General features: G+C 39.8%; 1 protein-coding gene across 1 annotated transcript; it reads right to left on the bottom strand.

The window, feature by feature from the left end:
- Positions 1–325: 325 nt before the first annotated feature.
- On the bottom strand, positions 326–12,740 carry rad51ap1 (RAD51 associated protein 1). The gene is made up of 9 exons (XM_088923776.1): positions 12,479–12,740; positions 11,443–11,489; positions 9,809–9,953; positions 7,869–7,978; positions 7,006–7,092; positions 5,857–6,012; positions 3,696–3,863; positions 3,199–3,351; positions 326–1,737 (listed from the first exon to the last, which is right to left on the bottom strand). The coding sequence occupies exons 1-9, from the start codon at positions 12,493–12,495 to the stop codon at positions 1,610–1,612; spliced, it is 1,011 nt and encodes a 336-aa protein (XP_088779902.1). The 5' UTR covers positions 12,496–12,740; the 3' UTR covers positions 326–1,609.
- Positions 12,741–12,757: the final 17 nt, after the last annotated feature.

Below are 12,757 nucleotides of genomic sequence, written 5' to 3'. Positions count from 1 at the left end.
CACAGTACTGGGACAGCCTATCCCACAATCACAGGGCTCAAGGCAGGACTGAGAGCACACCAGAACCTACCTTCTTAATGGGATGCCAATCCATAGCAGGGAGAAAGGGACCATTTAAAACAGTCAATCATATCTATCCAGCATGTCTTTGGAAGCTGGGAATTCAGAGCACTTGATGGAATCCCATGTGAACAAAGTGAGAACATGCAAACTCCACACAGACAAACACTCAAGGCTAAAGTCGAGCTAAAGACCTTGGATCTGTGAAGCCACAAAACTAACCACGACATCCACCTTACCAGTATTGATTAATAAAAAGCAGACATTTTCAATCACTATTTTTATTAGAAATTTCTCTTTCTGTACACAAAACTGATACAAAAATACAAAACTGTTTGACAAAGACTGAAACCAGCACACCTATAGAACAGCTCACACAAAACCAGAAATTCTCAGAATAGGCTTTGCAAAAAGGGGCAAATCGCATTCAAGTTGAAATTGAAAACTGGCTCTGCTAACACATTTTGGTTGGATACACCAAAGCGTCTCTCATTATCACTGTTTATGAAGACAGTTTTGACCCATATATAAAAAGAAACTTTCTGTTTATGCAAGGAATTACATCCCATGTTGATTAACAAGAGCAACTAAGTCATTTCTTTCTAGGTTGACTTGTTACCAAAAAAAGATTTACCTAAGATGGAGCATATTTGATATTACTGCTATAGAAATAAAAATATACAAATAAAAGTTTATAAATTGGGTATAGTGCTGGTATCTAATTGTCAATTAAAAAAGGCTGGTTTGTACATATTGTTATAAAAGGCCTGATTATCAGGATTTTACAGGTTTAAAACAAATCATGAAGTATGATATACTTATTTCCAACATCAATTATAGTTTACCAGCACAAAATGGTTAACCAAGCAATGTACAGTATTGCCAAGTGTGCGTATTTAAAATGCACTAAAAACAACTGCATTCAACTCTTCCAGCACATCTTGCCAAGTAACAAAAACCACAGAAGGTATGAACCAGCAATTTCCAATTCACCAGACAAGATACTCCAGAGTAAAGTTGTGTCAAGGCATGACATACAGTTCTGCAAACAACAAGCTCAGGATTTATTTTGACAAACATGAATCAATATTGGAGTCATGACAAATAGCAGTGAGACCCTCAGTGATGGCTAAAAATGTTTTTTTTAAATAAAATAATTTGAGGATTTTGGAATTATAGTAGGAATCAGTTTGGTTAGGGATAGTTATAAAGGTAAAAAGAGATGATGCTGACACCTACCTCCAAAAAAAAAAACAACAGAAAAACATTGCCCCTGACATCATCTCTTACCAGAATTCAAAAATTACATTTTAAAAGCCCTTTTTGTTTTATCAGGAATTAGGAACTTCAGCAAAACTATCCAAAAAAGTCTGGAAAAAAGCCTTTAAAGTGGAGGTCTAGCAATAAATAATGGAGGATAATAAAACTATTGAATAGACCGGGGCTGCACGTGTTGCAGAAGAATCTCAAGAAGATGTTGTGACTTGTCTGTGCCGTGACTGGTTTCTACACTGGCAAGGGAGAAAGGGTCTCTGGAGATGAGTGGAGTTCAGTTCACAGCAGCACTGGGGTGCAGAGGCTTCACTCTGGCCAATCTGGAAAGTCCCAGGCGTAATCCCTGCCCCGGAGACCTGGCTGGGAGGCTTTTCGGGACTTCTGAGCTTTTCCCGATTTGACCTGGAGCACAAGAGGTGGGAGAACGGGACTGCTTTAGATGCAAAGATTCAGCAAGATCACAATCTGTGCCAGTGAAGAACACATCCATCCCTGCTCATTGGAAAGGAGAGGAGCACCACTGATGATCCCTCCTCAGTAAACTCTGGGACCTGATTCAAACATGAGAGCTTTTCTTTTAGGAAAGGTAACAAAATGGAAAAAAAAAACAACCTTAAGCAACAAAATCTACAATGCTTTACAACTTTACTTTCATTGGTGATGGAATAAAGTTGGAGTAAACGATGCACTAAAAAATGTTCTACAAATAGAGTCTTTGATTTGTTGTCTATTGAAACACAGCTTCTTTACAAATGTTAAACATAGGATTTTAAAATGATCTTCCAGATTTACATGAAATACACTTTAAACCAGTGGCTTTCCGTGTTCATAGCATGTGGCACATGGTTACGTACAGAAAAGTGAAAATTTATATAAGTGTGAGTACAAACCGCAGAGGCCGAGGCTGACAGTCCTACCAGCTGTGCGTTTGATGTTTTATTCCATCAAGAAAATGCGGTGTCGCCATTATTGTGCTAGTCAAAAGCTTACCATGGCCAGGAAATGTGAACGCTGCTAGGCGCCCCACACACTGAAAACTCAAAATTCATCTGCCAATTCAGCAGACAAGCACAGACTGATGATAGTGACAAATGTTTCTTTTGGTTCAAATTTGGAAACGCCGACTGTTTACGCTGTACAGTCCCAATCTGAATTATTATTGCTGCTCTGATGCCCTCGACTGATGAGGATGAGGAAATCTAGGCAGACTCCAACACGCCCACCTCTGAGCTTTTCTACATTTTTCTACCACATTCCGGGCAGCATGGCATCACATGGTGGCTCTGTGGCTGACGATCTGCGCCTGTGGCTGGAAGGTTGCTGGTTCGTATCCCGCGGCCGGCAGAGGGACCCTACTCTGTTGGGCCCCTGAGCAAGGCCCTTAACACCAACTGCTCCAGGGGTGCCGTATAAATGGCTGACCTTGCGGTTTGACCCCAAGCTTCTCTCCCTGTCTGTGTGTCTCATGGAGAGAAAGTTGGGGTATGCGAAAAGACAAATTCCTAATACAAGAAATTGTATATGGGCAATAAAGCGATCTTATCTTATCCCATCCCCACTGGAGGGGAGCCGCACGCCTCACTGACTCAACCGCTAACCTGAGCTGGAGAGCCCTGGCCGACTGCTCCCACCCCGGTCTCAACCTGTGCTCACGAGAATGCAGTGATTCTGTTTCTTCCAGTTAACAAAGTTTTCAACGCCCCCTCGCGGTCTTTGGCCGCACAACCACACCTGCGCGTGCACAACATTTGAAGGGCATTTTCATCTCCAACGTGCGTTCTTCGGTGACCTCGGCTTGCGTGACCGTGCTTCCTGAGGCGACGGCTACACGCACCCGACACGGGCCCTGCTGGGTTCGCTCACCTGGTGGGGTCCACTTCGGTATCCTCCCTCCGCCCGGACTCCCACTGACCGGGGACTTAGAGGCGGTCAGGGGAGGAGTAGATGGCACCGTTTTTTTCAGGACTGGACTAGGCCTGGCGGCTGTGGGGCTGGGAGTACCAGCTGAAGGAGTCACTTGAGTGGAAGGAGGGATTTAGGATTTACTACATAAACTCTGACCGCATTATACGAAAAATGCTTATAGACTTATTTTGGAGTGATCATATGAAAAAATAAAAGACAGTTATTTAGTATAAAAGAAACAAAAGGAATGAGATACTTATTACTTTCTAACCTTTTGCTAAATGAAGAAGCAAAAAAATGATCTAGCAACTTAAAAGAACTTAAAGCTGACTCATACTTTTATACTATCCTATGAGGAACACAAATAAACCATAAATAAGAGCGAGAGGAATAAGACACGACAGTTTTGATTGTACATAAAGAAAGTCAATTGTCAATCATGAGTTGAAAATCACCTGTTGCGCGAGGTTTGGATTTCGAAGGCTTCTTTTCCTTTTTTGAGCTCTGCGGCTGTGCTTTTCTCTCCTTTTTATTGGGCTTTTTTGGCACGTTCTTTTTCACCGCAAATTCTTCATCGTTCTCCTCTTCATTGCTGAAATCGGCATCGCTTTCTGAACCTCCATCTGAAACGACAGACAACTAGTACCGACGCCCCATCTCTGACAGCAGCTATTAAAGATACCCTTCAGCCAGAGGGACCACATTTTCAGCTATTACACTGAAAGAACAAAGCACTATATGAAAGATGATGCAAAGTGTGCTTTCAGATCTGTGCTGACAGGCATGACAGTGCTGGGTTTTCTCAAGACACAGAGCAAAAAAATTAATTCTGAGTGTGGTGAAGATTGTGACACTACTGGAGTTTTCCTGTTACCACCACTATATTAAAAACCTCATTTTATTAAACATGATAATAAAGACATGAAATGCACACACAACAGTCATTTGACATGTGTACATGTGAGCTGCACAGATCATGAAAAAAACAGGTCCCTTGACTGTGTTCAGTAGTTAAAAGATGGCACATAGTGGCAGTAATGAGAAATGACAGTGAGGACTTTTTTGTAACTACGAACTTCGGATTTCACAGTAGAAATGCGGGCGAAAATTCAACAACGAAAGAAAACTAAGCGACATGCACTGAGGTTATTTCTTTCCACGTGGACTTCCTTATTGTAGTAACACTACATACTATTCAGCTTCTAAAGATCAGAATTTTACAATACAGGCAATTGCAGAAAGGGTTAATAAAAAAGATGGCAATTACAATCTGACAAACCAATGTGCTATATCCACTGATCAATGTTTTCTAGACCATTTTAACCTGTTTGGATTTTGTACATCATTTCTCAGTTGCATCATGTTTTCAAGACTGTTGCAATGACTCAGGTTATGATCATTCTCGCCAGCAGCTGTGATTTTCTACAGCCTCCAGTGTGACTCCTGACATTACCACGAGCTCGGCTTTGACTATATACTGTCGGTCAGAATAAACGTCGGGACACATTTAGTAACTGAAAGATATAGCTCACGGATCCTGAAACATCTGTTAAAGGCATATAGCTACTGATTACAAACCCCAAGATGAATAACTAGAGTGAAAAGTAAATGTCAACAGCGCTTATTTTAATCTGAGGCAAAATATGTATTAGGAATGACTGCCTCGTCTTTACTGACAGCTTCTGGAAAGTTCTTTTTTTTTTTTTACAGTACCGCTTATTCCAGTAAATGTAATCTAAACTTTTCTAGAAAGAACTAATGTAATAATACATTACATATTCTTTAAAAAACTATGTTATCCTACAACATCCACATTTATTCCATTGCAATATCTTGGATTATACGTACTGTATATCTAAACATATTTGTGTGTGTGCCCCACGTATAATAATTACTGTAGGTATATTATTCCAACTTTGCTAATGTACTATTTAAATTTAAAATTCAAATCAAATTCAGCCAAGTCACTTCACTTCAACTAATGAATCGGCTTCACTTTAGTCCTTTTTAGAATCTTTCACAGATTTAAACTCATTGCTAAATTTCAAAACAAGTTAATGATGACTGAGTCTGTCAAGTTGCCCATTTTAAAAGGAGAAAGAGCTAAGCATTTCAAGTCACCTTCTAAAGGGAAACTTGTTTAATATTTCCAGGTTAATCAAATTCATTTAAAGATATCATTAACCTGGGCTATAGCCAAATATCTGTACAACAAACAGGCTAATTTTTCTAAAACTAAGCAGTTACCCTAAAACTCCACCTCTTCCCAACCTTAACGGGTATCAACACAGAATACTGTGGGGAAAAAAAGAGCTGCGAGATTAATTTTAAGTGCCATTTTTTGTTTTTACAAACCTAAGAAATAACACATTGTTTATTACACTGAAATAAATATAACCTATAATGAAAGCAACCAATGCAAGATGTTTTTTGAATCGCAAAAAGCATTATTATTGTGGCAATTCTCTAAAAAATAATAAGATGACATGACTGGACTTCTCTGAAACAGATCTTCCTAAGAACAGACCAATGAATAAAATAAAGTCTAGTCTTCACCAGGGTGGGATGTTATAGACATGTTCAACAGTGAAAGCTTTGGTGGGTGAAGACAATTACCTGGAGTACAGGTAGGCAGGTACTCTTCATCTGCCTCAGCATCGCTGCCTTCATCATCCATCAAAATCTTCTTCTGCCTTTCGGTGGCCTTTGAGGCTGCTCTCCTCTGCCTGGAACCAGAAGTAGAGCTCTTCTCGTCTGTAATCTTATCTAAGCCTGTACGGCGGGCAACAACAAAAAACACAGCCATTAACACCTGCCCGTGGTAGACCGGGGGTGCTATCTGTGTGGAGACTATATGTTCTCTTCATGTTCGCTTGGGTTTCCTCTGGGTGCTCCCTTTCCCTCCCACAGTCCTGTCCTAGTAGTGGCATTGCAGATTAAGGCTGGCCTCTGGGAAAACTGGCCGTGGTATGTATAAGTGTGTGTGTATTTGCTCTGCAGTAGATTAGCGTTCCATCCTGGGTGTACCCTGCCTTGCACTACAGCTTGCTGTCATAGACTCTGGCTCCCCTGCTAGCCTGTATTGGATAAAGTGGATCGATATTGGCTGGACAAAACAAAATCTCTTCCTGTATGGAAGTTCTTTTGCACCTTTTCAATTTTATTTATTTTTTAATATAATTACTATATTACTACAGCCATTTACACAAAGCTGTTAGGCGTAGGATAAGGCATCCTGTACCATACAATTTAGGCAATCTCCATGACAATAACAATAATTATTGTTGTTATTAATAATAATAATAATAACTAGTTAATAATTAATAATAAAAATAATAGTAAAAAGCCTTAATTTTAACACATATAGTTAATCCTGAGCAAGCGATATGCAGTATTTGTGAAATAGTTTAAATAAATTAAATGTAGTAACATTTTTAAAGGGAAAAAACAACAATTCAGTTGTGCTGAAGAATAACATGAAGATTCAATAGCATTTAATCACTAAACATTGGTCCACTAAATCAGTTATTTTCTGTTTTCTAGCTATAACTAATTTAACTATAACTAATTCACTTTGATAGTATAGAGTGTTTAGTGACAACCAATGGCAAAACAATTAAACACACAATTACATATTTCATAAAATATGAAAAAGTCCAAGGTGGCTGAATACTTTTGATAGCCACTGTAGACGTGTTAATAGGCACAAACACAAAATGTTTCTGAATATGAAGTCCTGAATTATGACAATTTAAAGAATATTACCAAGAAGGTTGATATCCACACTGCAGTTTGAGAGTAAAGGAGGTCCATTCATATTTTCAGATTCTCCTTCAGGATGACTCCCGTTTCCTTTATTAAATACACATATGCACATCTTCGTTGACATTTTAAGTTTTTTAAATAGCTAACACACTTTGAGGGAAAAGCTCTTCCATTTTTTAATTGTACCATCTAACAGATAAATAGATCAAACCAACTGTAAAACTTTAATGAGCACTCTTTCTAAAATACTTAACACAATCAGTTTTCTGCGGCTGTAAAGCAACTCGATGGATGGTTTACGTTTCAGTTTAATTACTGAGAGCACTGCTGCTCGTGCCAGCATAGTATTACCTCTCTGAAGAGTGGGACAGATATCTCTGTAAACACCTGTGCGTGAATTGAAAAAGAAATTGTGTACTAAGCCCCTATGACTTATTTATACATTGATCACACTGTTTGTGAAATTACTGTGCTAAGGAGAAGCACTCAACATAAACACTGGGCAGTGAAAGAAAAAAAATGTTCAGGATATGAGAATATACAATATCTGCAGTACAAATAGATCACTGGGTGATAAAATACCTTTATTCACTTTACTGAAATAAGAAAAATATATATGGAGCCTATGCATATGTGCACAGAATTATTAAGTAGGTTTTCAGAATCATGACTAATTAAAGTTAACAAGACACTAAGTTTTAAAGAGTTGATTAACCTATTTTGAAATGGGCAAGAGCTTCAATCATTTAACAGAACGAACAGACAATGTGCAAGCCTGCAAGAGTCATCATTTACTGTATGTTGTGTGATGAAAGACAAGCTTATTGTCATATAAAATCAGGCTTAATGTCATTAATGCTTACCTTTTTCTTCAGGTGAAAGGGCTTCACAAGGTTCTTCAGCTGACTGAAGCATAGACAAGACAAGAGCTGCTTCTAAATCTCTGTGATGCACTTTGTCATGCACAGATAATCTGTAAGAGAATTGTGAATTCTAATTCAGTATTATTAATCAGTGCTCGTCCTATCCATTCTCTGCTGAAGCCTTCTGTCTTCAGAGGGCGGTGCAGTGGCTCTGTGGCTAAGGATCTGCAGCTGAGGATGGAAGGTTGCCAGTTCAGATCCCGTGGCTGGCAGAGGAATCCTACTCCGTTGGGCCCCTGAGCAAGGCCCTTAACCCAAACTGCTCCGGGGGTGCTGTACAATGGCTTACCCTGTGCTCTGACCCCAAGCTTCTCTCCCTGTCTGTGTGTCTCATGGAGAGCAAGTCGGGGTATGCAAAAAACATTCCTAATACAAGAAATTGTATATGGGCAATAAAGTGATCTTATCTTATCTAAAACTGTAATCCTGGTTATTTAATATTTCAGAGTATGACATAGAATAATGAAAAATAAAATCAATATAGAAATAATTGCAATACTGTGAACTGTATACACCGGTTGGATCTATTTGACTATTATCTATTGAAACAAGAACATGTATTTTTGTAACTTAATTTCTTTATACTGCCTCAAGTAGGTATTGAATCAATATACAACCCCTACAGCTGTATATTGAAATAATGAAAATCTACTATTCTGTAAAATGAAAAAAGTACCAAATTCCAAAATGATTTCTAATCCTTTCCATCTGATATAGGAGAGCCTCTTATCTTCTGCCTTGGACAGGACAATAACTCCCCTCAGGGCCACCATTTAGTAACTGCACTGAAACCTAGCCTGCATGTCTTTGGAAAATGGGAGGAAACCACACCACCTGGATGGCATACATGCAAACTCCCCCAAGAAGGAGCCCCAGGCCAGAATTGAACACCAGAACCCAAGATCTGTGAGGCACCAATGATAACTGTTATGCAACCCTGTTAAGTGTTATGTTAATATTTATTTAGTTCCCCACACAGACACACTGCTGAAAACAGAAACCTAGCGGTTCTGATTAACACAACTGTGTCGATGGAGATGCAAGATGCTGGATTTCATGTCTTGTATGTAGAGTTGCTCAACTATTAGTCTTTAGTCAACCTTTTATTCCAAATTGAACGGTACTGTCACGGAAAGATCACTACTCAAAAGGCAGCCTTTCTGCTGCAGTGGTCCAGTACACTCAGTGATTTTATTCGAATTTAATTCCACCAATTAGCAACACTGGAGACTTCGTAGCTCAACGGCTTGAGCACTGGCCTTGTAAAGCAGGGGATGCTGTCACTAGAGCCTTAATGTTATAAAGTATGTTGACAATGCAAGTAAACATGACTGTGGCTTTCTCTTCTCTCTCCTGGGAAGGACTGTCAAGTAGTGGTCAGCGCTCTGAACTCCTGACAAGAAGGTCCCGGGTTCAAATCCCAGGTGGGATGCTGTTGTTGCACTCTTGAAGATCAAGGTACGTCACTCAAAGGATTTCTACTCTAAATGGGTCTCCAGGTCATCACGTTAAAGGAGAATTTGTTCTGAGTTATCTTTAAAAACGACCACCAAGTGGGCTAGCTGGGCCAAATGGTCCCCTCTTGTTTATAACCGTTCTTAAATATTTAATAGTGAAGAAAGATACAAGATGTGAAGAAAGGGTTAACTGAGTCCCTTCTGCATGAGGACTGGACTTCTAAGTAACACAGGCTAGAGTTATGGCAGAAAAGGGGGATAACTGATAAGGATTCCAGATGTCAGCTAGGGTTACAACAGTAGCCAGGTGCCGCAAAATTCTACAACAGAGCAAAGTGAAAGTGTAACAGTGGAAGGAGAGAACAGGTTTTTTTTACCATCATATTTGCTATGCAGGGCAAAAACAAGCCACCATCAAATTACCGCTCATTTCGATGTTCGGGCTGCGAACCGGACCCCTCATTCGAGACTCTGGCGGGTGCTTTCGGCGTTCTCTCTCGCTCCTGCTCCGTCGTTGGCCCTCTTGGCTTCTTGCTTGGAGGAGCTTTCACGCAGGCAAAATCGTCGTCTAAATGCGAATAATTCAAAAGCGGGGAATGAGCGCTTCAGTCAGTTCCAAGGCGACATCTGCCACCTTCTAACTTGGGGGTCCTCAGCTCCACTCCTCAGGGCCTTGAAACCTGCTGGTTTTCGATCTCACTTGAAACCATCACCAGCTCATGGCTGTGAAGCAGAGGTCAACTTGCCCAGTTCCACCTTAAATTCCTTCAACACATTAAATGGGTCAATTTAAAGCTCTCCCAGGTGAAGAGCTGTGTATAACTTGTGGAGAGATAGGCCGTGTCCCGATACGCACGTTCCAGCTCAAGTCTGAAAGAGGCTTAGGGCGTCCCATTTCTAAATTTGTGTTTCACAAAGGCGCTCAGGAGCACCTCCAATGCGCCCTTCTCTGAAGTCTGCATCGGAGTGGACTTCACTGAAAGGAATTACTCCTAATTCTTTGCGGAATGGTGACGTTTCATATGTTAGCCTATCCAAGTGTAGAGAGAAGTTGCCATGGAGACAAAAATATCAACCAAGCATTAGTAAGATTGAACTTTTTTTTGCCAATTGTGAAACTCATATTTTACGTAAAAACAAAATTGAATTAGGCTACGTATATATTTTTGGTACGAAGTTTTGACATAAAGATTTTATTTAGTCACCTCCTTTTGACTGATGAATATTCGTTTACGTGCGGTGTATTTTGTACATGGAATATTCAATAGTACACGTATTTAATCAAACAAAGCTTTGAGGTAAACTTGAGATGGCCAAGTTTACCTTATTTACTTTACTTTGAATGAACGTGTTATGGTCCTTGGACTGTCATTTTTGTACAGGGACAGACGCCATGAAATGCATGTAGTAATACAAAGTTTTGAAGAAACAGAAAGTGGTATTGCCAAGCTTTCCTGAAACTTCGCTCATTTTGAGTCGAGCCTGCTCCATATGAATGAACACGATGTGGCACTACTTTTGTGCAAGGTATAGACGGGAAGGAATTCAATTTCCTCAAACTGCGAGCGAAGAATGAAACATTCTTAAAAAAAAAATGATCAGCCAACAGCCACTGGAAAAGAAGCATCAACAACAAAAAACAATTTTGACCCCGAGCCATGTAACCAGCGAGTGTTGTCAAGCAACGGTGTCTCCAAAACCCTGTTTAAAACGATGACCCCTCAAATACTCACGCACTTGAAGTCCAGAAGAAGTGTGGACTTGGATGAAGGGCTGAGGGCTCAGTATGAGAATTGGGACACAGCAATAGAAAGGGCCTTGAATTCTGCACCTGTTAGGACCCTCTGTCCTAACTACTTTATTAATGCAAAGCCAAGAGGAACAGCAGTTATTAATTTAAGCCTCATCAGAGAAGGCTGAAGGCAGAAACCATCTATTTTATTACTTCTGGATTATTAATGTCACTCCAATAGCCTTGGACCAGGGGGACTTGAACTGCACTAAAATAAAACATGGCATTAGGTACTAATTAATTTTTATGACTCCAAAATACCTACCGTCATCAAGATCCCCAAACTGTGAATAATCCACAGGTTTCTTGGTCCTGCAAAACCAGAACAGGAAAAAGGTGATCAAAATGGGCACAAAATGAAATGAAAAACCAGAATTCCACGAATCACAGATCAGCCATTCTCAACTTGGGGTGCTCAGAGGTAGTGATCACCAGAAACAGGGGGAAACGTGTAAGCCCCAAGTCTCTTCATGTGTAATAACTGCCCTGCTTATGCCAACTCCATTTACTCCATTTCAGAGCTTTGAAGATCTATAAAGAATTCAGCATTATTTATGATCATTTCAATTCAACTGAATGCGGAAATTGGGTTTTCTAATTAGAAGCTAATTGCTGCAAAGGACTGTGCTCCCCATAAGTTAAGTTGGTTGTGTGCATGATGGTGAATTCGTGTCTGCACTTTGCAAACCCAAGGCAAAGACTGTGTCCATTTGTCAAACAAACGGAACAACACTGTGAAACTGTTGTACAGTAGCTGTTGCAATGTAAAGTCACCTCGAAAGTGACAAAACCATTCAATGAAGCCTGCGACAACCCATAGAGCCTCAATTATCGATTATACCTCTTCAGAAACCAGCTCTAAAAAATGAGACGGTTACCCTTTTAAGCTCTGGTATGGTAAATCCTAGCTAAGCATTTATTGGGAAATCTCATCACTGATAACAAGGCACTGAATTCAAGTCAAGAATTAATTTATTAACATAACGAACATGTCAAGGCCATAGGAGGTTATATAATACAGGCGACAGTGATCATAATCTACGTTTTGGAGGCCACACATATTAACATTAATAGGCAAGATACCATGTTTGAGCAAAATTGATGCGACTTCTATTAATTATGCAGAAATAACTAATTTAACGTAATTACCACTGTTTAAACATCTTTGATACTATTGCTCTAAGAAATATAGTTATCGTCAATAGTACCTTTAATCTTCATAAACACTTGTACAGCCGGTTGCAACATAAAAAAGTTTTTTTAAAAGCCAGTTTAAAAAACTCTGCTGAATATTTACAAACCTTGAAGGTCTTGCCATGACTGTTTTATGGAGACCGTGGGTACAAGAATTACAGAAAGCTCAACATGTCACGAAACACAACAACAAAACGCAAAGCTAACGTGACAGCCTACACCAATGATCGCCAGCTCACGGATGATAAAGCAGCCACCTCAGCTTTCGGGATGAATACAAAAAATGATCATTATTTCGCTCATAATTAAAAGGATGCGTTCTTCCTGCACATAAAGATACTTTCCACTAAATCTTCTTCCCTGATAAACCAGCACCGTCCCGCCTG

This window comes from Atractosteus spatula, chromosome 8 (assembly GCF_055471065.1).
Source record: "Atractosteus spatula isolate fAtrSpa1 chromosome 8, fAtrSpa1.hap1, whole genome shotgun sequence".
In the NCBI taxonomy this organism is placed as follows: Eukaryota; Metazoa; Chordata; class Actinopteri; order Semionotiformes; family Lepisosteidae; genus Atractosteus; species Atractosteus spatula.
Note: the sequence above shows the minus strand (reverse complement) of the source record. Positions and strands in the feature narration are given on the sequence as shown.